The following is a 27,227-nucleotide window of genomic DNA, read 5'->3' on the forward strand; positions in this document are numbered from 1 at the left end:
CATTTAGTATATAAGAAAAATAAAATCCGCCTAGAAAAAAAAACTATATAAATGAGGATATTTTCAAAAAGAAAGATTGTTTTTTTATCTTATCCAACATGTTCTCAAAAACATCACCTAATTCTCTAACAATTGAACTCGCAAAGCTCCAGAGTAAGTCTTTAATTACACATAATTTCTTTAAAATTCAATAATTAATTTTTTTATAACTGTTATCCATAGTCACCAGAAGCATCTGTGCAGCAAACAATAGTAATGCACTAAAGATCACTTTGGTGAATAAAAAGAAGATTTCGGATTACAGCGAGAAATCTCTACCACCAAAAAAGCGACCCTGCTTTCGAGTAAAAAACTGTTCACCAGAATAACAGTCATCTCTCTCTGGCCCTCCCTATCTCTCTCTGGCCTTCTCTCTCTCTCTCTGGCATTTTCTCTCTCTCTCTCTGGCCTTCTCTCTCTCTCTCTCTGGCCTTCTCTCTCTCTCTCTCTCTCTGGCCCTCCTTCTCTCTCTTTGGTCCTCTCTCTTTCTATTGTATTTTTTTTGTTATAATAAACATTTTTTTTACAATATTTGTCTTGGATCTTTTTTTTCAAAATATACTATAATAGTATTGTTGGTATTAAGCTTGCTTTTTATTTAAAAAAAAGTATTAAGATATAACATTAAGAATGTTTGTGAAGATTTTTTGAAGTACTTTAGAAAGCATATCATGTAAAATATAATGAAGTATCTGCATTGACTGGTTCATAAAGCTAAACTGACTTGTATTATGATCTTCAACTACTATATCTAAAAAATATATATATATAGTAGACGAATAATTCATACTAATCATTTAATAATTGAGCTTAACGCGTATATAGAATATACATTTTATATTAGCTTTATTATATTTATTTGTAGAATGCTTAGTATTTCTGTATTGATTTTCTAGTCGCATACTACAAAATCCGTTATATATGAGCTGTGGCAATCCTTTAATATAATAAAATACAGCATATGTAAACACAAATGTTATTGTTTAATTATAACGTAAAGAATAAAGGTGTTTTAAAAAAGCAAAAACTATACAAGACAAAATATATACTTATCGACTTTTTTTTTATTCTAATATCCTATGTGCGTTGTTCTCTTAAATAATTATACAAATAATATGAGAATTAAAGCTAATAGTTAAATAATATCTTTTGTCAGATGTAAAGATAGAGTATGGATCAAGACAATAGTAGAAAATGATACATATTGTAACTCATTCAAAAACGATAGTTCAATAGTAAGACATATAATGATGTCTTTTGAAGACCTGAAAGACTGTCAAAGTATGTCTCACATAATATCATTATAAAAAACATATTATGACTATAAAACTAGTATTAAAATGGAAATTGAGCCAAAGACTGCTTTCCATTTGTTTTTGTCTCATTTTTTATTTTTGCTGCTATATAGAGAACCAAATATTTTTCTTTATCTATCATATATCTTAAAACCCCTGTTTACAGCAGTGCATAAAAAACATCTTGCTTTAATCGTTGAATTTATGTCACATACTATGTCATATGTAGTGACTGTAGACTTGAGGCTTATATTATTGTGTTTTATATTCCATGCAGATATCTGCTATAAAACAAATAAAGTACACTTTCATTTATGAGCTATATAATTTACATATATTCACTTTTATATTTTTTAGCATCTTTCTATATATTTATAGCAAAAGCAAAGAGCAAAAGAAGTATACAATTTCTGTAGAATAGCCCAATGACATGGGTATATATTAGAATTTACCTAAGCCATTTAGACTATAGAAAGATCCAGAAGGAAACGCATTGTATATTAATAATAGCAAAGAACTGTACTCTTATAATATAGTCTGTGAATAAGTGTATGTCGGAATTAATGCTAGTTATACTAATTATTGGCTATATAAGATTTATATATTATATTATTACTACTCGCACATTTATCTTCTTGGTTTTTATAATAATCTTCAAATAGGATCTACGTCTATTGTAAGACATATTATAAATATTCAATATATAAACAATTTCTATTCTTTATCCAAAATAAAAATCATCTTTTTGGATTCTCGCAATTGAAATACTATAGTAGTAAAGACAGATATAGTTTGGATTTGCTTTCAATAGTCTTGAATCAATTGTATGAGTGAGACTTCTAGTTTGCTTTAAAATAGTCTTAGATATATACTTATTGTCTGTTAGATATTATAATATAAAATGCCGATAGGTAAAATATTATAAGCAAGGTTATTATTTCAAGTAGAAAAGGTATGACTCATAAATATTATGAATTTTTACTGTATCTTTATTTTATTTTTTTTAATATGACTGTATCTCAAACCAACTGTAAGTATTTTTTGTTAAAACATTTTAGCTGTAGAATTGAAAGAGATATTTATATAGTCTATATATCAAATACTCTTTAATTCAAAAGAGCTCTTTTTATTATATATGGAGTATTATTAAAGCATTCAAATGTAAAAATCTGGAAAGACAAAAGACCAGTATGGGTTTAGAAGTCTCTGCAAAAGCAAACAACAAGAGCAGAAGAAATTGTAGTATCGCACAATGACCATGTAAAACACATGCAAATATGGATTTATGTATATTTATCAATATGTATATCCTATTTATATCTTTTACAGCTAGATTTATCTGTATAATACATTACTCTATAGTAGCTCATTTACTCCTCTTTGTCAATCACTTGAAACAAATGTATTATATCTTTAGTTGTAATATGTTTCTGTTTTTTTTGGCAAAATAAAAGTGCTTCTTGAAAAAGAGGAAATCAATAAAAATTATTATTATTAATATATATTTTCATACATAATTTTTACTATTATAAAATATAATATATTAAAGAGGTATTACGAAAGAGTATTTTATATATAGTGATTACTGACTATCTCTCATGTAAAATATTCATGTAGTCTTGAAACTATTTAAACCTTTTTATGTCATGTAATTGACTGTATGAATTACTTTAAAAATCCTCTCTATGATCATACACCCTAGTAAATAAAAACAGAATTATATAATATAATATATATTAGTTATGTAGTATCTCATAGCTATTGTATTAATGCTGGTAGTCTTTTAGACTCTTACTTGATTCAATTCAATTATTCTGATCATCTAAATTAGCTTTCATTTTGCTTTTATTCAATTGCTCTTTTTACAAAATCTGCCACACATTATAGGTTAAATAGAATATAATGTACATAGAGAATTACATAATAAGTCTATATTCACATTATGAGTGGATAATGAAAAGAAAATACATACCTACTTTATAAAAAATATGTGTATGAAATATAAATTAATTAATATATTATTTTCTGTAATGACATATAGCTCTGAAACAAACACGCATTTTATTTTTGATTAGCATAATAATTCGCTCATTCAATATGAGAAAAAGAAGAAGAAAAAGTATATAAAGGGCAAATATTCAAAAATTTAGATGCTTTTTCATCTCATTTATAATGTTCAGCAACGCAAATCTTTTTTCTTGCAACAATATCGCTAGCTCCAATAGTAAGTTATCAATAATATTTTTCCTTTCAACAATAAATTAATATATTTTACTTGCTTTATTTAGCTGCCAACTCTATTATTCCTGCTCATAATTGCAGCAGACCAATAACAGGTCTTATTGATAATGAAGTACTTTTGCCACCAAACATGACGATCATCTCAAGAAGTGAATCCAATGAAACAATGTCAAGACTTTCTGTATACAAGGGTGCTTTTTTGTATTTCTTCTTATATCTCTGTATCTATTATCTTTGTATCGATAACATTTTTCTGTTATCGTCTTTAATACAATCTTTTTTGCAATAAGAAATATAATCTTCTCAATTGAAACACTCTTTTTAAAGTGATTTATCTAAAGTTTGAGAAAGGAATATTTCGCATCCTAGTATACTATTTGCACCTCTGTTTTATAATCTATATTTTATATTTCTCAACATCTTAAAAAACTAATTAATAAATATACTATAATACCAAACACACAAAAAAATTGCTCTCGTGGGCCCTATAACATGCTTTCGGATTTGATAAAAAGAAGGATCTTTAGTCTTCAGCTTGATAGAAATAATATTGTCAGCATTTCTGCCAAGCTGAATATATCCAAATCAACAGTTCAATATTTTCTGAAGAGATATAAAGGGAAACTGCCGATAACAAAAAGGTTTCTGGAAGACCCCAGTTTCTCACACCTAGATATAAAAGATGTATTGTCTCGAATATCAAAAAGACAGGTGGTCAACGTTGGATGATCTTGTTGATGATGCTAGTGCTGACACAAGAAAGAATGTCAGCAAGTTTACCATGCATAAAACTTTGCACAGCATGGATTTTTTTCTGCTGTAAACCTGTGTCAAAGTCTTTTCTTACCAAGACACACATTGTCAAACGTCAAGCATAGTACAAAATCATATAAGACGGGAATAAATAGTAGGAAACTGTTATCTGGGAGTGATGAGTCGCCATTTGTTCTATATAAGAAAAACTCAAACAGCAAGCTCTGGCGCCAAACTGGAGAGAGATTTGGTACAGATCACTTTTGAGGTATACAAATAAGATTTTAAAAGGAACAATAGGTACTGTGAGAGTGTTGTTTATTTAAGAAAGAAGATCATAGCTGCTTATATAGACATTTGGTTCCCTAATTTAAGATCTCTGTCAGTTAATGGTTGGTTATCACTGAAGCAGTGTGAAGTGTACGAGTGCCTGGTATGTGTTACGTTCCTGAGATGTGACCCTGCCAGGTTCATTAGAAATTGTAGTATCCGTTCTGGATTATGGAGTTTGTATTTCACTCAATTGTGATGTATATACCACAACTTTGTCTCTAAGGTACAAGGAAATGATGGACTGGTTATAGTCTGAGAGTGTAACTGGTCGGGAGGACTTGATCCACTTGTTTTTGTAGATAAAAACATAAATAGTCCAAGATATGTAGATGTTCTTCGAAGTCATTTTCTTCTATTATTACATGATCTTTCTGTACCTAGCAATGGTAGCTACAAGTTTCAAGAAGATAATTTCAGGGCTCATAAATCAAAATTTACGGGAATGTTCAAGAAAGAACATGGTATTCATGTTTTGCAATAGCCACCTAACAGCCCTGACCTTAGCCCCATAGAGAGCACCCGAGGAATTATTGATAACAGAATCAGAGGCAAAATGCCCCAAATCAAATTCTCTGAATGAGTTTAAGGCTGCTTTGTTGGAAGAGTAGAGCATAATATCAGCTAATACTTGTAGAGGATGTTGCTTGAATATGCCAAATCGTTTGGCCTTACTTAAGAAAAAGAAATTTAAACAAATTTGCTATTAAAGCTGTATTTTATTTCACATTATTAATATAAACTTATTTCACTTCTATTCTTCTAAGTATCATATTCCAATAAGTATTGTGCATCTTTAGAAATGGATTTGAAGTTGTTACATCTTTTTTATTATTTATAGTGGATGTTCAAATGGGTGAAGCACTTCTTTTTGATACCGTAGAATATCCCTCAAAATATTCCCCCTCTCGTTGCATATATAAGTTACAGACATGTCTTGTATTTACATAATATTGAATAATATTAATTGGTAAACCAATGATGCTCTTTTTTTATATATGAGAGCTTTTATTACATATAAATTACAGAATTATATCATTTTCTCATTTTACCTAGCATCATTAGTTGTGACTGTATCAGCACACAATGATTTTGGTTATTGCTTCATACTCTTCAAAGCTCTACGTCAAATGTATTGGTATTGCATTCAAAGGTTTCATTCTGTCATCATATCTGTGAAAAGATCATATCTATATGTCATAGAGTCATAAAAAAGTACTAGTGAGTCATATAGGTCTCCAAATATTATTATGTAAATATAATATAATAAAAACACAATTTATGCTAATACAGCTATTCAGATCGTTCATTTAGTATATAAGAAAAATAAAATCCGCCTAGAGAAAAAAAAACTATATAAATGAGGATATTTTCAAAAAGATCGTTTTTTATCTTATCCAACATGTTCTCAGAAACTTCACCTAATTCTCTAACAATTGAACTCGCAAAGCTCCAGAGTAAGTCTTTAATTACACTTAATTTCTTTAAAATTTAAAAATTAATCTTTTCATAACTGTTATTCATAGTCACCAAAAGTATCTGTGCAGCAAACAATAGTAATGCATTAAAGCTTACTTTAATAAAAACCAAAAACATTTCCGAGTACAAAGAAGAGTCTCTTCCTCCTAAGAAAAGGCAATGTTTTCGAACAGCTACTAGCTCTCAATCATAACAATTTTCGTTATGCATCCCTTTCTCTCGCTCTCTCTCTCTCTCTGGTCCTCTCTCTCTGGCCCTCTCTATCTCCCTCTGGCCTTCTCTCTCTCTCTCTCTCTGGCCTTCTCTCTCTCTCTCTGGCCTTCTCTCTCTCTCTCTCTGGCCTTCTCTCTCTCTCTCTCTGGCCTTCTCTCTCTCTCTCTCTGGCCTTCTCTCTCTCTCTCTCTCTCTCTGGCCTTCTCTCTCTCTCTCTCTCTCTCTGGCCCTCCCTATCTCTCTCTGGCCCTCCTTCTCTCTCTTTGGTCCTCTCTCTTTCTATTGTATTTTTTTTGTTATAATAAACATTTTTTTTACAATATTTGTCTTGGATCTTTTTTTTTCAAAATATAATATAATAGTATTGTTGGTATTAAGCTTGCTTTTTATTTTAAAAAAAAGTATTAGGATATAATATTAAGAATGTTTGTGAAGATTTTTTGAAGTACTTTAGAAAGCATATTATGTAAAATATAATGAAGTATCTGCATTGACTGGTTCATAAAGCTAAACTGACTTGTATTATGATCTTCAACTACTATATCTAAAATATATATATAGTAGACAAATAATTCATACTAATCATTTAATAATTGAGCTTAACGCGTATATAGAATATACATTTTATATTAGCTTTATTATATTTATTTGTAGAATGCTTAGTATTTCTGTATTGATTTTCTAGTCGCATACTACAAAATCCGTTATATATGAGCTGTGGCAATCCTTTAATATAATAAAATACAGCATATGTAAACACAAATGTTATTGTTTAATTATAACGTAAAGAATAAAGGTGTTTTAAAAAAGCAAAAACTATACAAGACAAAATATATACTTATCGACTTTTTTTTTATTCTAATATCCTATGTGCGTTGTTCTCTTAAATAATTATACAAATAATATGAGAATTAAAGCTAATAGTTAAATAATATCTTTTGTCAGATGTAAAGATAGAGTATGGATCAAGACAATAGTAGAAAATGATACATATTGTAACTCATTCAAAAACGATAGTTCAATAGTAAGACATATAATGATGTCTTTTGAAGACCTGAAAGACTGTCAAAGTATGTCTCACATAATATCATTATAAAAAACATATTATGACTATAAAACTAGTATTAAAATGGAAATTGAGCCAAAGACTTCTTTCCATTTGTTTTTGTCTCATTTTTTATTTTTGTTGCTATATAGAGAACCAAATATTTTTCTTTATCTATCATATATCTTAAAACCCCTGTTTACAGCAGTGCATAAAAAACATCTTGCTTTAATCGTTGAATTTATGTCACATACTATGTCATATGTAGTGACTGTAGACTTGAGGCTTATATTATTGTGTTTTATATTCCATGCAGATATCTGCTATAAAACAAATAAAGTACACTTTCATTTATGAGCTATATAATTTACATATATTCACTTTTATATTTTTTAGTATCTTTCTATATATTTATAGCAAAAGCAAAGAGCAAAAGAAGTATACAATTTCTGTAGAATAGCCCAATGACATGGGTATATATTAGAATTTACCTAAGCCATTTAGACTATAGAAAGATCCAGAAGGAAACGCATTGTATATTAATAATAGCAAAGAACTGTACTCTTATAATATAGTCTGTGAATAAGTGTATGTCGGAATTAATGCTAGTTATACTAATTATTGGCTATATAAGATTTATATATTATATTATTACTACTCGCACATTTATCTTCTTGGTCTTTATAATAATCTTCAAATAGGATCTACATCTATTGTAAGACATATTATAAATATTCAATATATAAACAATTTCTATTCTTTATCCAAAATAAAAATCATCTTTTTGGATTCTCGCAATTGAAATACTATAGTAGTAAAGACAGATATAGTTTGGATTTGCTTTCAATAGTCTTGAATCAATTGTATGAGTGAGACTTCTAGTTTGCTTTAAAATAGTCTTAGATATATACTTATTGTCTGTTAGATATTATAATATAAAATGCCGATAGGTAAAATATTATAAGCAAGGTTATTATTTCAAGTAGAAAAGGTATGACTCATAAATATTATGAATTTTTACTGAATCTTTATTTTATTTTTTTTAATATGACTGTATCTCAAACCAACTGTAAGTATTTTTTGTTAAAACATTTTAGCTGTAGAATTGAAAGAGATATTTATATAGTCTATATATCAAATACTCTTTAATTCAAAAGAGCTCTTTTTATTATATATGGAGTATTATTAAAGCATTCAAATGTAAAAATCTGGAAAGACAAAAGACCAGTATGGGTTTAGAAGTCTCTGCAAAAGCAAACAACAAGAGCAGAAGAAATTGTAGTATCGCACAATGACCATGTAAAACACATGCAAATATGGATTTATGTATATTTATCAATATGTATATCCTATTTATATCTTTTACAGCTAGATTTATCTGTATAATACATTACTCTATAGTAGCTCATTTACTCCTCTTTGTCAATCACTTGAAACAAATGTATTATATCTTTAGTTGTAATATGTTTCTGTTTTTTTTTTGGCAAAATAAAAGTGCTTCTTGAAAAAGAGGAAATCAATAAAAATTATTATTATTAATATATATTTTCATACATAATTTTTACTATTATAAAATATAATATATTAAAGAGGTATTACGAAAGAGTATTTTATATATAGTGATTACTGACTATCTCTCATGTAAAATATTCATGTAGTCTTGAAACTATTTAAACCTTTTTATGTCATGTAATTGACTGTATGAATTACTTTAAAAATCCTCTCTATGATCATACACCCTAGTAAATAAAAACAGAATTATATAATATAATATATATTAGTTATGTAGTATCTCATAACTACTGTATTAATGCTGGTAGTCTTTTAGACTCTTACTTGATTCAATTCAATTATTCTAATCATCTAAATTAGCTTTCATTTTGCTTTTATTCAATTGCTCTTTTTACAAAATCTGCCACACATTATAGATTAAATAGAATATAATGTACATAGAGAATTACACACAAAACAAACTTACACCTTAATATTGTTTCTATATAGCCAATATATTCTTATTAAGAGTAAAGAGCTATAAACAATATATGTCTATTTTATAATAATATAAGTATGGTATAGACTTCACAAACCAATTTTGCTTTCCGTCTTGCTAATGAATCTAGCAAGAACAATCTTCAAAGCTGTTAAAAATTAGGGACATTTACATTATGCACTTATATATTATAAGATAACTAATGTGCAACAGGGATTTGGATTGAAAGGAATTTGAATTGAAATAGATATAAACAATATTATTTTGGTTCTCTTAAATAAATAATACTCTCATAGTATTTTCTTTTTTCATTATCTCAATAATGATCCATAAATAGTTCCAACCACCTCTATCATCAATATTGAGTGTATTACTATATATTGATTAGGACTTTACTGAAAGATTCTTCTTAAGAAACTTGAAATATAATTTTATAATCACCAGAATATATAGTAGCACCAATAAAATGGAGAGTATTTACTGTAAGAAGTTTCAAGCAAGCTCATGTGTGTGTGTGTGTGTGGGGGGTGGGGGGGGGGGTCTATTAATTGCATCAAGTAACTAAATCTGAAATGCGGTGTGTATATGGATCAATAAGAAATCACTAGCTTGTGAGATGAGTGTGAATATTGAGGTTAAGTAATATGTTGATGGAATACAAAGGCAAGATTTAGAAGCAGAAAGAAAAGTTGTTTGGTTCATTCATTCTATTATATCTTTGAATTTTTTTTCTTCATAAAATTTGTTTTGAGCTATTTGACACGTAGGATACTTGTAAGAAGCAATATAGCTTATTAGAATACTATTTTGACAATAGGCGTTCAGGTTGTGTAGACTCTACGCCCGGCTTACTAGCTAGTGCAGGTCTATTATCCCTTAATAGAGGTGTTGTAACAAGGGACAGAAAACTACTTCAAGAAGATATGTTCTCGGGACAATATATATTCACTCCAATATTTAGAATGAGTCAAGTAATATTTAATTGAATAGGCTTATAAGAGTCGGTTGTCAAAATAATAAAATGGGAAAAGCGTTTTTAACCAGATAAAAAGATATAATTTATTCATCACTAAACTTCCTCTAATATGGTCTCCTCTGTATCTTCCTCTAGCTCCTCTCTTTTTTGTTTGTAGAGGGGAACGAGCCCCTGGATTTTATTGAGTGTTAGTGAAAGGAACCCAATTTTTTTTTAGTTTTAGTTTTTAGTTATTAGTTTTTTTTTGTAAATGTGGAAGTAGAGAAAAGAAAACTAAAAGTAATCTATGAGAGATCTAGTTCCTGAGCAAAAGAGGTAGAAAGTTTTTCTACAGATGATTGTATATGTTGTGTGTTAAAAGGTGCAGAGTCAAAAATCACCCGCCAATGAGGTCTCCACAGAGATAAGATGATGCAGCTAATGGCCTGGCTCGGGTCAAGATAGTGTTCAAAATTGGCTGAATTAGGAAGATCCAAGTGAAACAGCGCGCGATGAACATCAAATGGTTCAGATTGATATCCAAAGTAAGTCTGCCAGGCATTGGACCAAACTGGCCGCTTAAGAGGACACAGATACAGAAAGTGCTCTATGCTATCAATGCCATTGCTGCATAGGACGCACATCGGAGACGGGAAGGTTGTGGGAGCGATGCGATGGAGGTGTGAGCTACAGGACAAGGATTGATGTAGTGCGCGGTACCAAATGTTTCGTACAGAGTGGTGTATGGGAAAATCCCAAATTTTTTTCCATTGAATCGGTGTAAGAGTTGAGCCATGGTTAGACAAGGGCGGATTGATTTGGCAAACTTTGCGAAAGTGAGTGGTGTGGAAGACTTTGAGATGCCGGCACCCAGTGCGCAATGCTGTAACAAATGGAGATGCGATTACGAGCTCTGGGCGGAGAGTGGGAATAAATTCAGGATGTTTGAGGGGTGGCAGTGTTGTACGCCAGAAGAATGGCAAGAGGTTGACCCGTGCGTTCTGAAGGTTACGGAAGAGTTTGGCGACAATGTATCTGGAACCAAGGCGTTCTGAAGAGACTCGTGAATGGAGAGCTTGAAGGGACTCATCGTAAATGAAAGCGTCAGAAACGCGCAAGTTTCGCCAACCCTTGGTAAGGCGGATAGATTGATCAGATAATTGTATGACATCGAGTATGGGCAAGTCCAGACATGTAGCTGGAGTGGGAGTTATGATGGAATAATCCCGTGGAATGGCATCAATCGTAGTTAGGAGAGTATTAAACGCACTCTTTACATTTTTCAATCGAGCAGGGCGTAAATTTGTAAACATCATAGGCAGACAGATGTCTCCACTTGAGGTACATTGTTGCAAAGTAGCTTTTATCCATGGTACTACAAAAGATTGGGTAGACTGCTGGTCTAAAATGGGCTGTAGCCATCGCATCTGGAGAGCTCTTTGTTGCAGTTGTGGCTTAAGAATACCTAGACCGCCCGTCAAACGCGGGCAACACATTTTGGAAAAGCTAATCATAGGAAACATGCCGCGATGCAGGAATTGTCCTATGCATGAGCGCAACTTGTCAAAGAATGAAGCAAGAACAGGAGTTACACGAAGGACATGCCAAATCTTGGACAGAATTAGAGAGTTTAACACCGTAGCTCGACCCCTGACAGAGAGTGAGCGTTGAGAGTGAATGTGACAGAGTTGTTCTATCTTTTGGATAAGATGGTGACAGAATAGGTCTCGTTGGGCAATAGACGATGTCAGAGGGAAGCCAAGATATATCAGTGCGGTAGACGATGTGCGATCGTGCCAGGATGTAATGGACCGGCCCTCAAGATAGGCTTTCCAATGGGGTAAAGGAGATCCTGACAACGAAAAGGCTTGCGTTTTGTGTAGATATATCCTTGCATTTGAGGCGCGAGAGTATGTATTCAGATGCTGATGAAGGGCGTCTAGTTCAGGAAACGAGTTCAAGAAAATAAGAGCATCGTCGGCGTATGCTAGGCATTTGATCGGAGGGGGCGAATTTACGGATACATTATGTGTGGGAGCTAAAAAACCTGTGATGTTGGAGTCCCCAATTACTCGTCGAAGGAATGGTTCGAATGCGAGATTGAATAGGACGGGTGAGAGCGGATCTCCCTGGCGCAAACCTCGACGTTGGGCTAGTGGAGTAGATAGGAAGCCATTGACATTGACCGATATGTTGGTTGAGAAGAATAGCTGTGTAATACAGTGAACAATAGAGGCTGGGAACCGAAAGTGAAGAAGGATACGCCGAAGGTATTCCGGGTGGACTCTGTCATATGCTTTCTCTTGGTCAAGCAGGATACCTATAGCATCTGACTGAGTGTGTCCAGCCTCCTCCATGATTATGCGCGCCATGAGACCATTGTCTGCAATAAATCTTCCTTTCACAAGGCCAGTTTGGAAGCGGTTGATGAGGTTATGTGAAGCGTCTGTCACCCGGCTATTGAGCAAACGAGTGAAGACCTTGGCATCCGTGTTGATCAAAGCAATAGGCCGCCAGTTCTTCAAGCTAGAGATATCGCCTTTCTTGGGCAACAAAGACAGGCAAGTGGAGCTCCATGAGTCAGGAAAAATTCCGTGGTTGAGCGCATCCTGATAAATGTTAGTTATGAGACTGGAATAACCTTCTTCGAGAAATACAAGAGACAGAATTTCATACGGTAGTCCGTCAGGCCCAGGGCTGCTATGGCGTGGTGATCGTTTAGATGCCCCACGGATATCCTCTATAGAAAATGAAGTGGCCATTGACTCCTGGGTGGGTTCTGATAGGACTAGTCCTGGTGGAATATATGACAGGAGTTCATCAATAGCTCCGTGGTCTATGGGTTCATCAGTGTAGAGTTGTGTATAAAAGGCGTTTGTAGCGGCAGTCATGGAATCAGGAGTCACACATATGTTATCTGTGCTGGGGTGCCGTAGAAAAGGGATATCTTTGCGGATACTATGAGCTGTGATTGTTCGCTTGAGATATCCAGCAGAGCGTTCTCCCTTCTCACGCCAATGTTTGCTTGCTCGAAGTGCCAAAATCTCAACATTCTCGTGTTGTATGGCTTGGAGTTGGCGCTCAACGACAGAGAGCTAATCATCACGTATATGGTCTATCTTATATTTGCGCATGAGACGGTTACGTTTGCTTTGGAGAGCCTTTTCTTGCTGAACCCGCCATGTAGTAGATCGACGTGAATGTTGCTTGGCAAGGCGGCGAATAATAGCTTTAACCTTCTCCCATTGGTCTTGAGATGAAGGGATATTATGTAGGCTAGGTAATAGGTCCTGTAGTGTCGCTGACAGGGACTGACAAAAATGGGCTGACAGAGCTAAGCGGGGATTTGCACGCCAAATTCCTTTTCCAGTGCGGGATCCTCCCAAAGACAAGGTAGTTGACACTAAAAAGTGGTCGGACCAAGAAGGGTTTATATAGTCTACAGAAGATTCGTGCTTAAGATTGGCCAATTCTGGGCTTGCAAAGATGTAATCAATGCTGCTCATCTGAATTCCGCTAGAAAATGTAGGTAGAGGTTGTTCGCCCTCTTCAGTAATGCAATCGATGAGATGGTCTTGAATATATTGAAGCCAAGACTGAGGAGCGCGGCGTGAGTGTGCAGAACGTAAGCTGTAGGTGTAATTAAAGTCACCGAGTATTATGAGACGGGAGTGTGAGATAGTACTTGAGAAGAGTGGAGTTTCTAGGAGGGAAGTATAAAATTTTCTGCTGTCAGAAAGTACAGCTGGTGCGTATATTGTGACAATTTGGATAGGGTCGAAGTGGTTGTTGATGTGGCTGACTGTGGCGAAAATGCATCTGCCACATCGGCTTGTATATGAGTCGGTAAGAGATAAGTATGGTGTAAGTGAGATCAGCCCGCAATGCTGGGTCCATTGGCTGTCGTGCGCTTGAAATTGGGTATGGAAGGTGGTTTGTAATTCAAAATCTTTGGCGTGAGATTCTTGGATTGCGAGTAAGTGGATGTTCTGTGAGCGTAGGTGTCGAATAAAGTTGTTGCGTTGTTGTGGGTTAGAGGACTTGGTGAGCCCCCGACAGTTTATTGTTGCGATTTTTATTGTATTATTCATATTTTTGTGTGCTTGTTGTTCCGTTGCGTTTTGTACCTGGTGGAAGGATGTTGCGTTGGGCTTCCTCCCTCAATTGTTCTTTTTTTCGTTGTTGCTTTGTCTTTTCGCCAGCTTTTTCATTATTATTGTCACCCATTGTCACATCTTTATCCGCCACGTCGGCCTCTACGCTAGCTGGTAAAGTTCTACAATTTCCAGGAGCTATTGCTTGAAGAGCGGCAGCCTCACATTTATCTGCAATCATTCTAGCCTCGAGGACTCTTGCAGCTGCTTCTTCAGCAGCAACCTTCTCTGCTTCCAAGACTCTCTGGGTATCTAGGTCTTTCTGTTTCTGAGCAGCAGCCTGTTTCTGGGCTATCATCTGCTTCTGTGCCTCTGCCTTTTCCACGGCAGACCGTGTCGTCTCTTGAATGCGCTGTGGGCTGAGAATTTGGCGGAGAGCAACCTGATTGCTGGGTCCATCATCTAGATGGGACTTGCGATGACTGTTGGAAGGTGGGTCCCTAGGGCAGTGTATCTGAATATGTCCAACAACGCCACAGTTATGGCACGTACGTTTCTCTTTACGCTTTTCAGTACATTTGTCTACGGAATGACCCATCTGCTTACAGAACACACAATGGTCTCCCATTTTTGCCCAGGTTCCATAAATCTGGATGTCAGCGAAGTACTTGATCTGGTAGGCTAACTGGGCCCAAACCTTGTCCGAAACAATAGGACGCTCTAAATAGACATACCCGTTGCCTTTGAACCATTGGTGTTGGCCTTCTTCGTAAATGACTGTTTCTTGGACATTGCCGTATGGGCTAAGTCATAGTCGCAATTGGGTGGCAATATCTTCATAATCTTCGGCCGGAAGTCCCGTCAGATTCACTCTGAACAATTTGAGATCCGCCGAAATAGCAGGGGTTGCCAAGAATTCATTATTGTCAACCACAATTGGGTTGCTGCATGCGTATTTACAGTAGTCTGCGTTTGAGAGGCACAGTTCAATAGCTGTATGTGTTTTTTCCGTTTTGGTCTTGAGTTGAAGCCCAATTCCTCGAGGATATGTTTGCCTCAAAGGGCCAAGAAATGCATCCAAATCTTTAAATTCGGAAGGGATGTGATAAAAAACCGAATTAGAGGAGGTACCTCGACGATACACTCGAGGAGTCGCGTTGGGGTCTTCATCTCCTACAAGAATTGGTGTACGAATAGTCTTTTGTCGGTTTCCAATGGATAGTGCTGCGTGAACGTAGCTAAGTTGTCCAGTAGGTGAGGGTGAGTCTGCCGAATGGGTTGTGGGTGAGACCGAATGGGTTGTGGGTGAGACCGAATTAGTAGAAATGGAGTTCCTGTGTGAATCTGTCAAAATTGACAGATTCGGTGGTTTAGGTGAAAGAGCCATGTCTAGCTCCTCTCATCTACACTTCGTTCTCCTTTCTTCTCCAATTTCTTACTCCGAGGAGAGGCGGCTGCCAGCTACCACGCACATCGTCTCATATTTAGACGTTTTGATTCAACATATAGATTGTTTGCCAAAAAGCATTATTTGCTAAATCTGTCTAATTGGTTTTTAGTGAATTTCCCGTCAGATCAATATCCAATCAGGTGTTATATTCGGAGTGAGGTTGACAAAAAGCAGCATGTCAAAGTTTGAATTATTTTGACTACCTTTAACATACTATACATTTTGTTTTGTTTGGAAGCGAGTTTTATAATCACGAATTAACTAGTAAGATGCAAAATAAAACGGTTGTTAGTAATAATAAGTCAATCCGTCTATTGATGGTCAAAACAACGTTTTATTTATATTAGTTACTTTATATATATCCAAGTTAAATTTACAATTCTAAAGACTTGCTTTGTACCAAGTGGTATTACCGTAACCATAAGTAATCTGGTAATATTATCAATGGTAGTAGATATGATTAAAAGTTTACATATATTAGAGTAGTTTCAGTGATGAGATTTGTTTTAATAAATAATAGAATGTAACACACACCTGTAGACTTTTTCTCTTTAATACCTTACTATTTGTTTAGTAATATCAATTTTTGGGATATGTTTGAATAAGATTCATACTTCTTCTTGTTGAGTTTTATTCTGGGGTGAAGTAGGGAGTTTGTTTCATTAAGTTTCTCTTGTGTTGCTAATATCACTAATATTATATTTTAAATAAGTGGCGACTTAGTCCATTCCCTTTATAATTTTGTCAAAAGTATGTTGGCTTTCCATACTGTCTACTTGTTTATGACACTTATCTTGAAATTTGAGTACATAAATATTTCCGTTTTTTTTTTTTAAAAAATCTTATTCAGTTTTTAGATGAAAGTCTCCTTGACTTTATAAATGAAGCTTTTTTGGCCCACATATAAAAATAAAGACATATTACTTGGAGCAATATCGGATTCGTAGGCTTTGAAAGTGTAATACTGAAGAGATTTTGAATTGGATATGTTGAGTGATAGATATGGACAGCTAAAAACAGACCGGTTGTATTGATCAGAATAATAGTGTGTAAATAAAAATAATAGAGCTCCTGTCTTATTTTGTTTGTTATGGAATCATGTATGACCTTTAATAGCTCTATTTATTATTATTCACTATCGATATGTTTCTGTCTTGAAATGAAGATTTTTAATAACAATAGAAACATAGGATGTGATTTTAGAGTCTCCTTAAACTTTACACCTGAATATAGCAAGAGTATTTCATGTATTGTATTGTTGCCGCTAAGCACTTTGAGGAATCTAATAAGTGATAATTGTATGTTTATGTTTGTGTATTTATTACTTTTGCATAATTAAAATTTCTTAATATTCCCTCTTTTACATATATCTACCCGATTCAATTAGCATGTCTTAATTTGAGCACTGCCTACACACGTATATATATATATATGGAAGTTTACTATTCTGTATGGCTTGAATAAATAAACGATAATATGAGCTGTTATATACCAAGATATTACTGTTTGTATCACAGCGCCACAGGATCATACTGTTAAATTGATTTAAAGCAAAGAACTATTTGATTTCGGGTACAAACACACGTGCATATCATATATAAGGAACATATCGTTAGCCGATCCCATAATTAATACATAGTGCTATGTCATATAAGAAAAGTGTCTTTCAACTAAACACGGCATCTACATTGTACCAAAATACCGTTCATAAATATTCTAGACTTATATTAGACGCCTTGCAACCTATGTACATTTAGTGTACAGAATTGACACCATTTCATTACATAAATTACAGGCTGGTTTGTTAATATATGACTTGTTATTGTTTTTGGCAATATCTAAGAGTAGTTAAATACTAACTATCCAGTAAACTTATACTTTGTTGTTCTCGTGTCTCCCTTTATATTAATATCAGTATAATTACCAGCAATTATATTAGTATTAGTTAGTTTCAATAAATCAAAGTTTTGACACGGCAAGTGTAGTTTCCGAAGAAAAGGGCCGAAAAGTTACCGTCCTTGGTCTGTGGTAAATAAAATAAAGGAAAGTATAATAAAAATATAAATAACAACTAGGTCCGTCTGCGGAGTTTCCATGGTAATGCACAGAAATATGATAAGGATGGAGATGAATCAGGTCAATACGATTAAATGTTCTCATGTTTTCTACTCTAATTTATACACAGCCGATTGCATTGATGACAATGCTGTAGAACTGCTTTTACCAAACGTTTTAGAGTCTAGTTGCTTAACAAGAGATTTGAGCGAACCTATTGTGGCGGAGTGGGGTGCGGATAACATATTGCATACACTCAACCATTCTCACACTCTCAGTAGCCCAAATGTTGGTGGTATATCGTACGACAACCTTTGCTGGATATTTCAGCATAATTGTTTTGTTGTCTTCTTCTTCAGGGTCTGATAGTAATGGTTTTTCATTTGGTTCTTTGATCACAAAGATTTTCCTGGTAATAAAAATAGTCTGTAGTTGCTATGTTACCTGAGGAAAGAAAAAAAAATGGGGGTGGGAAAATAGGTAAAGCCTCTCTTTGTTGTCGAACTAGAAACCTATATTCATAATCCAAAACATTGGCAAAATATTCCGCTACCTTTTAACCCCTCTTTTTAAGATATCAATACAACTCTTATTTAAGCATTACCAAACAGGATTCCTAGAAAATATATTCATAGTTAATAATGGGAATGTCGATTGTATTAATCATAGATACTACCCAAAAACATAACCTGACAGGCATTGATATAGCGTTTGATCAAAAAAGAGCTTACTACAGAGTTTATCCCACAAACTTGCATCAATATCTTACTAGACTTGGTTTTCCATCAACTTTAATTTTAGCCATAGCAATTTTGTTCTTCAACTCAATATTTGGATTAACATCAGCAGGTACCTTTTGGTTACAGTGAAAAAAAAAAGAAGTCCGTGACAAGATAATCCACTATTTTTCTCTTTCTCTCAAACCTCTCCTTCACAAAATCCTTGTTACCGAACTTCTTGTATTGTTCTCTATATCGAAAAGTTCCTTTCTATTGCTCTAACCTGTTGGCGAGTCACTTCCTATTAAATAATTACCTTATACGGATGATGATATATTATTCATAAGCACATCCCGGAGAGCAGCGTAATGATGTGCTAGCTTCAAGTCTATTGCCATTCTTCAAACGCTCAAATGAATAGATATAAAGCACCTGTCACATAATGGCTTAGTAATGACCAACAGGCATAGAATGCTCATCTCCAAAATCGCAAGCGATATCCATTTGTCCGTTTTGACCCGTTACTCATCCAAGAAGAAAAATCGAGCTTGGAGTACCAAGCCAACATGTACAGCACTCCTTGCCACAAACTTTGATATATTACCTCACCTGCTAGAACAGATCATTCTCTTCTTATATTTAGGTGAGATTCTTCCTTATTTGCTTCGAAAGTATTGTGATATGAGTGGACCGACTTCTCTTCTAGTATTTCCTGGACTACTATCACCTTACATCAACAAATCCAGTGTATTTCCTTTAATTTTTACATACTACGAAAGATTTTTTTTAAAAATCAATTGCTACTTTTTATTGACTGGCTGGTCCACCTTTAATACTATTCTTTTACAGGACTTGGCTGTTACAGCTATACCCAATCCATATTAGCACTTTGCCGATTCTTATTACATGTGACAAAATAAGTGACATGAATGGTTTGATATATATCTGGACCATTAGTAATATATACTGAGGCTGTGAATAAGAGCAAAAGGCGAGCCAGGTCTCGCATCTTTTGATCTGATTGGGCTTCTAGAGCATAATTGACATCTACTTACTTGAATTGTTTCTTATTCACTCATAGTTCCATTGCTATGATATTTTGATTCGGAGTTGGTCTCTTTCTTTCTATTTATCTTCTAGACTCCTTCTCATCGTTACTTAATAGATATTTCCCTTTCCTCTGGCAATAACAGCTGTTTTCCAGATCCACCAAATTGTCGCAAACAGAAAGAGAGATCCGCACACGCATACAACCTTTCGTACGCCAAATTCCAGATCCAAGAGTCCAGATCCCAGATCCCATATCCTAAATATTTGTTCCAGATCCCAACAACTTTCCGGTAAAAAAAAGATATACGATCTGGTGACGTTTAATTCATAGCAAGGTTCCCTATGCAACAGACAGCGACTGTTCGATAAGATATAATTATTGTAGATAGATCCATATTGTGCTTTTTATAGCCACCTTAGAAGATGGTGAGCACACCTGTTGTAAGAATACGCTCTCTAAAAAAAAACATGCTTCTCTCTAGTTTGAGCAACTTGTTCTTTCCTTTTATTTTGAACCAACTTTCAATATATGCAACACTAATATGTCCACACATACATATATATATATAGACAGTTTTTAGGATGTATCTTAAGTGTCGTTTAGAAAGCTCTCTTTCAACACATATTTCATGTTACCCACCCTTTATAATCAATCGAGTCGCAGCTAGTTTTCACTCTGATTATTAAAAGGCTATTTAGGTACTACAGCATAATCGATTGTATTCAATTAAGCCTCTCGGATATATAATACCCTCAAATAAAAACAAAATACAAAAATATTAATAATAGTAATAATAATATGTCAATTGTTCGTGGTTACTGTATAAAAAAAATAGACAAATAAGATTACAACAATTTGTATTACTTTATTTGGTATCACCATAGCAACAAGAAACTTTTTTTTTAATAAAAAAGAAAAGAAAAGAAAAGAAAAGAAAAACTTATTAATCTACCTAATAAAAAGGTCCATTTTTTTATGGTAGCTAATTCGCCACCCGTTTCTGTATCAGTGGTCTGTGTGCTTGTAATAAAATATGAAAAATAATTTTCCCTTTTCACCCTCTTTCTCTCTCTCTCTCTCTCTACAAGTAAATTATTATAATTATTATTATTTTTCGGATGATTCATAGTTTCTATGTCGGACCAGACCGGACAAACAAAAAAACGTGGTTTAGTTTTGTGAGCGTAGAAACAACTCAATACGGATTTATATACTTGATTCCTGACACATCTTGGATCAAAGGAACTAAGAAAGTACTTTTTTGTCAAATAGCTGATTAATTCGTACCGTCTTTGCTTAATTGTATTTTGTTTTTTGAAATATAGAAATATCCATTATGATCATACATGTCAGATATGTACAAGTGTCAATGAAAGTGTGTGCTTATTTATTGCGATTTATTAACAATAAAAATAACGATGAGATTGACATTAAGATTAACTGATAAATGACTTGTATAAATTCCAAGAGTTTCTTATATTTTACCTTTTTTTTCTTTTTCTTAATCCAAAAAAAAATTGCTGTAAAATGCCTTTTTTTGGTTATGTACTTACCAAACCTTTAGCCTTAATTGCTCATTATTGATTGTTCTCCTTGGCAAAATGGAAGACTAGGTATATTCTATTATAAAAACTCACGTAATAAAATAGAGGTTTGGATCAATATGTCCCGATAAACCGGTACTTTTGATATCCAATAGTAAAAAATCAAAGAATCAGAAAAAAAAATCACACACTTGGATTTACATTTATATCTATATTCACATTCACATTCCCATTCACATTAATTTAGTTCTTTGTCTTGACATCGAGAAATACAGGGTTTAATTTTCACAAAATGTGTGGGGGCAAAATCACAGTGACACCAAAAACATCTCCTCCTCCCCAAAAACAATTGAGTTTAAGAAGCCTGGATTATTCACCCTGACTTATATTATTATTATTATTATTATTATTATTATTATCATTTTACTTTACTGCTTTGATTTATAAGTTTCAAATCACACCACACTTTTCTTACCTTTGTACTTGTACCCTGTCTAATGAACGGTTGCCACGATATATGGCTAGGGAACAATACGACTTGGATACCAAATTAATGATAATATTATGCCATGCTATACCATGCTATGCCATGCTATGATATACTGTAAATCTATACATATATCTATAAACACGTGAAAATAAATAAAATAAGAAACAAAGTTGTGTATTCAGTACTCCAGGTCTTTGTAGTTTTACCCTGATTTCAGAATTTTTTTTTATGGTTTGCCACCCACTTCTTCTCACTTGAACACCGTAACAAAAGAAAAGAAGAGAATTTCATACAAAATTATGACTGGATTTCAACCCAAATATGTTATTATATATAAATATATATATTTATGTGTGTTCTTCGTTATTCTAATTTACTAATTAAGTAAATAGTTTAGATGAATGACACGTAAACAAAATATCCATTTTTAGGTTATAGACCATTATGTAGCTTTTTATTCAAATAAATAAATAGATATGTATATCTGCTATATGTATATATGATCTATCCGGGCTATTCTCGATCATCTTCAAACAGCACATACTGATTTGTCTAGTGGTACAATTGTCTTATTTGGCTAAGTGACACTAAACCAACGAGTTTAAATCCGCCATTGCCCCCCCCCCCCCTTTTTTTTTTTTCTCCTCATAGTAGCAATGCTTGAGAGAAGCAAAGAGCAAAAAGAAAGAAAAGGAAAAAGGTTCAGTAACATGAGTTAGAATTTTATATACGTACATATTTAAAACAACCTTAAATAATGTTAATATATACATGCAAAATAAAAGTATACAAATGTATGCGGCGGTTTTTCCGGGTCAGCTTTCTCTTTCTCTTGGTACAGATGTAAAAGGAAAAGCGGTCACCAGCACATTGAAAGGGGGCCTTCTTAGTTCCTTCCTTCCCTTTTTATATTTTATTTTTACAGTCTTATCTTTCTCTGGTCCTTTGTATCGTATATCATTCTTCTTCTTTTCAAAACCAATATATATATATATATACTTCTTTACCTTTTCTTACAAAATAAAAACCAAAAAAAAACAAAGAAAATCTAAACCTATCAAATGAGTTCGCCAGCCAACCAGGGCTCACATCAGCCCCAAAACATGGGATACAAACAACCTTATCAAAACGAATACCATTCTTCTCATGGTAATTTCCCCGGAATCCTACCAATGCCAGCACCTTACCCAAAGCCAATCGACATTCATCGTGTAAAGCGCACACGAGCAAAACGAAGCTGTGACATGTGTAGAAAAAAGAAGACCCGATGTGATGTTGATGTCAATAAACCTTGCACGACTTGTCGAACTGCCAAAACGGAATGTCAATTCATCATTGAGCAAAAGAAGCGTGGTCCTGCAACAGGGTAATTAAATGAATTACCTTTGAATTTTATTACTGTTTTAACCAATCTTTATATATTATTAATATTATTATTATTGCAGGTCTTATGTAGAAGCTTTAGAGTCTCGATTGAGACGCATGGAAACGCTGCTAGAAAAGATGGCTACTTCAAAAGGAGCCGAGTCTGAAACGAATAGCTGTAGTAGTCCCAAACTAACATTTGCTAACTCGCCCACCAAATCGCCATCACCATCGCCAAACGACGCAGGATCCCCGAACGATAGAGGATCGCCCGGAAGAGGCCCATCCTGCGAACGAGACCAAATCCACAAGAGTACATCAATATTAAACCTAACTCCATGTGAGGATGACCCCCAGCGCCGACCCTTCAACCCAGGCGACAGCACAGACATGATCCCAATTGTCTTGGGACGGAACCTATATTCATCCGAAAAGACCTTTAATCCGGCCAATGCATCGACTTCAAACGAGCTATCCCAGCACATGAACGCACTAACGATCACAGATTATGACAGGACACGTTACATCGGCGCCAGTTCTGGATTACACATGTTAAATCAGGAGCTACTCCAGTCCAACAAACGCCATCGGCTAGTAGACCACCCATCTTGGATAGTTCAAAAGCTAAATGACGATGTTGATGAGCATGTAATCATGAAGACCGAGGAAATTAACAAGGCCAAAAATCACAAGAGACTACCACTCGTAGTCGAGCGGTTTTCGTTTTTTGAGGATATCCCAAACATGACACAAGAATTAGCAGATGCAATGGTACACCAGTGAGTTTCTTCTTCTATTATTATTATTTTTTTTTTTTATTATTTTGTTTTATTTATATTGTTTCTTAATATGGATTCAAGATTTTTTATTGTTTTGTGTACACTTTTGTTGGTACTCTCTTTGTCTGTCCACCCCCAAGAATAATTATAATTATATATTAATACTTTGTTTTTTGGCTTCTTTTTTTTTTGGTGCTTTGAAAATAATTTTGATTTTAATAATAATAATATAGCTACTTTACGCATGTGCATGCTTACTGCCCCATCCTGAACAAAATAGGATTCTTGGAACAATATTACTACCACAATCCAAACCCGCCGGATGAATACTTGCTTTATGCAATATGCGCAATCGGAGCCCGCTTCATCAATTTTGAGTCTCAAATTGATTTGAGAGAGTATTGCAACATTTCCACAGAAGATCTCAGAACCTTACAGGTCACGCTTTTGACAAGAGCCCGCGAGATCCTTGGAGTTGTCTACAAGAGATCCAGAGTTGGGTCTGTCCAGACACTCCTTATCTTGACCATGTTTGTGGAAGACAGTGATGATGATGCAGAAGACACCAGTCATTGGTAAATTATTCCACAACAATATCAATATCAATATCAATATATATTGTTGTTTGTTTGTTTGTTTGTGTTTTTTGTGTCTAATTGCTTCAATATTAATTGATTTAGGTTCATTACTGGCATGGTAAGCATTTGAATTCATCTATTTAATACACACAATCAATCATTCGGCTGATTTTCTCACCAAAATCAAAACCAAAATCAAAACGAACAACCACAACAAAAAGGCTATTCGAATGGTAAGTACCCCAGCTCCCCCCCTTTTGTTATTTGTTGATTTTGATAAACAGAAACACAAACAAACAAACAAATAAACAAACAAGACCATTACAGTAAAGTAAATTGTAATACGGATTTTTTTCTTTTGTGTGTGATTATTTTAGGCACAAGACCTTGGCTTACACAGGAATTCTGGGAGATGGCAGATTCCTGAACACGAAATCGAACTTCGCCGTCGTATCTGGTTTGCTGTCTACGCAATGGATAGATGGGTAATATATAAACATTTAAGTATAAAAATATAAACATGTTACTGATATTTTTACACACATTGAAACAAAAAGGTTGCTGCAGAAATGGGTCGTCCTATTACTATCCTAGATCACGAATTTGACGTCGAACTTCCAACTCCATACGAAATTGAAACAACACACCGTACACCGACTTGTAGTACACAGCATATGGACTATAAACCAACTCTCATATGCGAGGCCGAAAAAGCCATCAAGGAAAAACGGCCCATCTACGATCCGTTCTTGTACTCTGTCACCCTTTCTCAAATCCTTGGCCAGATCCTTGTCGGCCTATACTCTCCAAAGGCGAAACATACCGGAAGACGCAATGCAAGTCTGGTAGCCTTTCTGGATTCTAATCTGAAGAACTGGAGGATCAATTTGCCTCCAAGTATCAGAATTGATTGTAGTGCAGGTGAATCTCTGAACTTGATTGCAGGTGAGCGCAATCCTCACAATCTACTATTACTATTACTATTACTATTACTATTACTATCATTACCATGATCATTACCGCTATCATTATCTTTATTGTTATCGTTGAATAACTTACCTAGTAATAGGCATGCTAAATATGTGTTACAATTGTGTTCTCATACTCCTCCATCGTCCGTTCATTGTCAAGGATGAAAATGAGAATATGACATCTGCATTTCAGTCCCTGAGTACATGTACAGCCGCAGCCGGCCAACTTTTAGATGTAGTAGAGCAAATGGAGTGTGAAATATTCCAGTCAATTCCATGGAGTATAGCTGTATAGTAAGTAAAGTTGTCCTTTTTTCGGCTTTATTCATTTGACCTACAGTGTTAACTTAAATCAACCCTAAATTTAACTATAACTATAACCATAACTATAACTTTTGTTTACTGACTACTGACTTCAAATGATAAATAGTTCCATTTTTCAAGCAGCAATCATATTTTTGCACAATGCAAAGGGGGAAAATCCTTATATTAGTATCGATGGCACAAAGAACTTGAAACGATGCTCCAGATTGTTTCAAAGAGATATCAACATTAGTTCGACCCGAATTGCAAAAGTTCTTTCGTCCTTGGTTGCCACCTTTTCTGTGTTTACAGACGATGAGGATATGTCTGAATGCGACGATACGAATTCTGACGATCCAGATCTAGGCAACAAAAGACAACTGGTAGTCAACAATTCGCAGCAAACCCAATTCCGGAAAAAGCGTAATTCTTCTCAACAGCTAAGAGAGAATCAAGCAACAACAGGAGCAGGAGGAAGGAATTCTACTTTATTATCATCAACAAAAAAGCCAAGCATGTCATCACTACCATTAGCATTGAAAAGTTCTTATGCCGGCGATGAAAGTTCTGTGTCAAGTGAAACTCACTCTCATGGTTCACCTCATCATTTAGAATCCTCACCTGAACCAGCTTCAAGGCATTCACTACAATGTCCAAGAGACGACTATCGATTCCCGCATGTTTCTGTCGACAGCCTTTCTGCTTCGACGGCATTTTCAAGTACACAAAACAACTACTCATCGAATAGTGCTAGTGGAAATAATTCACCGCGAATGATGGGCTCACAATATTCGGCCCAATCGCTCGATCCTGGAATTAGACCTGAAGACGTGTTCCTTACTTCATTATCCTTAAGCCTGGGAAATGATATTGAGAACAATCACCAACAAAAACAGCAACAGCAACAACAGCAGCTACAACAACAACAACAGCAGCTACAACAACAGCAGCAGCAGCAACAACAACAACAGCATATCCAAATGCAAATGCAAAATCAAGAAACACCCAATTATGCTCAATTTCCTTGTGATCAACCTAACAGTAGACTCTCCATGTCACCATCAACTCATTCAGTCTGTCCAATTCCAGATAACAACAATAATGATAGCCATAACGCATCATCATTTTTTCAGCGTGCAGCTCAAAATAGTCTTTACACTAGTGAATTGCTGGGGAATCCGTCAAACCATGAAGTATCGACATCATTAAATAACTCAAATAATGGACCTAGACCAGGACAAGGGTCAACGTTAACACCAACACCAATGCCAACACCGACTTCATCACTTTCTACATCGTATCCATTCTTGACTTCCATGATGACAGACACACCTGATCCACAGTTTGATATCGACTGCCTAAATTCCCAGGTTCCTTTATGGGATTTACCAAGTGGCGTTACATGGGATGAATGGGATTCTTTTATAAAGTCTAATATACAGGGGAATGGATCTAAAAGGTCCTAAGAAAAAAGAAAAAACAACCAAA

At 34.5% G+C, this 27,227-nt stretch overlaps 8 protein-coding genes across 8 annotated transcripts; 6 read left to right on the plus strand and 2 right to left on the minus strand.

Annotated features, from left to right (window-relative positions):
* Window positions 1–98: 98 nt before the first annotated feature.
* PHYBLDRAFT_147232 (hypothetical protein) lies at window positions 99–368 on the plus strand (the record flags this gene model as incomplete). The annotated part of the gene is made up of 2 exons (XM_018431823.1): window positions 99–153; window positions 223–368. 2 exons carry the CDS (start codon window positions 99–101, stop codon window positions 366–368), a joined length of 201 nt encoding a protein of 66 aa, XP_018289512.1.
* Window positions 369–3,506: 3,138 nt separating this feature from the next.
* PHYBLDRAFT_72065 (hypothetical protein) lies at window positions 3,507–4,453 on the plus strand (the record flags this gene model as incomplete). The annotated part of the gene is made up of 3 exons (XM_018442589.1): window positions 3,507–3,558; window positions 3,623–3,756; window positions 4,217–4,453. 3 exons carry the CDS (start codon window positions 3,507–3,509, stop codon window positions 4,451–4,453), a joined length of 423 nt encoding a protein of 140 aa, XP_018289513.1.
* Window positions 4,454–4,728: 275 nt separating this feature from the next.
* On the minus strand, window positions 4,729–5,274 carry PHYBLDRAFT_147233 (hypothetical protein; the record flags this gene model as incomplete). The annotated part of the gene is made up of 4 exons (XM_018431824.1): window positions 4,729–4,789; window positions 4,867–4,947; window positions 5,039–5,051; window positions 5,100–5,274. The coding sequence occupies 4 exons, from the start codon at window positions 5,272–5,274 to the stop codon at window positions 4,729–4,731; spliced, it is 330 nt and encodes a 109-aa protein (XP_018289514.1).
* A 786-nt stretch (window positions 5,275–6,060) lies between these two features.
* PHYBLDRAFT_147234 (hypothetical protein) lies at window positions 6,061–6,330 on the plus strand (the record flags this gene model as incomplete). The annotated part of the gene is made up of 2 exons (XM_018431825.1): window positions 6,061–6,115; window positions 6,185–6,330. 2 exons carry the CDS (start codon window positions 6,061–6,063, stop codon window positions 6,328–6,330), a joined length of 201 nt encoding a protein of 66 aa, XP_018289515.1.
* Window positions 6,331–10,645: 4,315 nt separating this feature from the next.
* Window positions 10,646–15,821, minus strand: PHYBLDRAFT_170148 (CCHC-type zinc finger transcription factor; the record flags this gene model as incomplete). Its single annotated transcript, XM_018436262.1, has 5 exons — window positions 10,646–12,033; window positions 12,982–13,080; window positions 13,486–14,442; window positions 14,468–15,237; window positions 15,313–15,821. The coding sequence occupies 5 exons, from the start codon at window positions 15,819–15,821 to the stop codon at window positions 10,646–10,648; spliced, it is 3,723 nt and encodes a 1,240-aa protein (XP_018289516.1).
* A 1,706-nt stretch (window positions 15,822–17,527) lies between these two features.
* On the plus strand, window positions 17,528–18,305 carry PHYBLDRAFT_170149 (hypothetical protein; the record flags this gene model as incomplete). The annotated part of the gene is made up of 3 exons (XM_018436263.1): window positions 17,528–17,631; window positions 17,850–17,912; window positions 17,960–18,305. 3 exons carry the CDS (start codon window positions 17,528–17,530, stop codon window positions 18,303–18,305), a joined length of 513 nt encoding a protein of 170 aa, XP_018289517.1.
* Window positions 18,306–19,111: 806 nt separating this feature from the next.
* Window positions 19,112–21,217, plus strand: PHYBLDRAFT_187568 (hypothetical protein; the record flags this gene model as incomplete). The annotated part of the gene is made up of 4 exons (XM_018439394.1): window positions 19,112–19,301; window positions 19,824–19,998; window positions 20,120–20,134; window positions 20,839–21,217. The coding sequence occupies 4 exons, from the start codon at window positions 19,112–19,114 to the stop codon at window positions 20,987–20,989; spliced, it is 531 nt and encodes a 176-aa protein (XP_018289518.1). The 3' UTR covers window positions 20,990–21,217.
* A 1,587-nt stretch (window positions 21,218–22,804) lies between these two features.
* On the plus strand, window positions 22,805–27,205 carry PHYBLDRAFT_170151 (Zn(2)-C6 fungal-specific transcription factor; the record flags this gene model as incomplete). The annotated part of the gene is made up of 9 exons (XM_018436264.1): window positions 22,805–23,109; window positions 23,189–23,887; window positions 24,121–24,462; window positions 24,568–24,583; window positions 24,843–24,950; window positions 25,023–25,410; window positions 25,529–25,730; window positions 25,867–26,569; window positions 26,711–27,205. The coding sequence occupies 9 exons, from the start codon at window positions 22,805–22,807 to the stop codon at window positions 27,203–27,205; spliced, it is 3,258 nt and encodes a 1,085-aa protein (XP_018289519.1).
* Window positions 27,206–27,227: the final 22 nt, after the last annotated feature.

This window comes from Phycomyces blakesleeanus (assembly GCF_001638985.1).
Source record: "Phycomyces blakesleeanus NRRL 1555(-) unplaced genomic scaffold PHYBLscaffold_15, whole genome shotgun sequence".
In the NCBI taxonomy this organism is placed as follows: domain Eukaryota; kingdom Fungi; phylum Mucoromycota; class Mucoromycetes; order Mucorales; family Phycomycetaceae; genus Phycomyces; species Phycomyces blakesleeanus.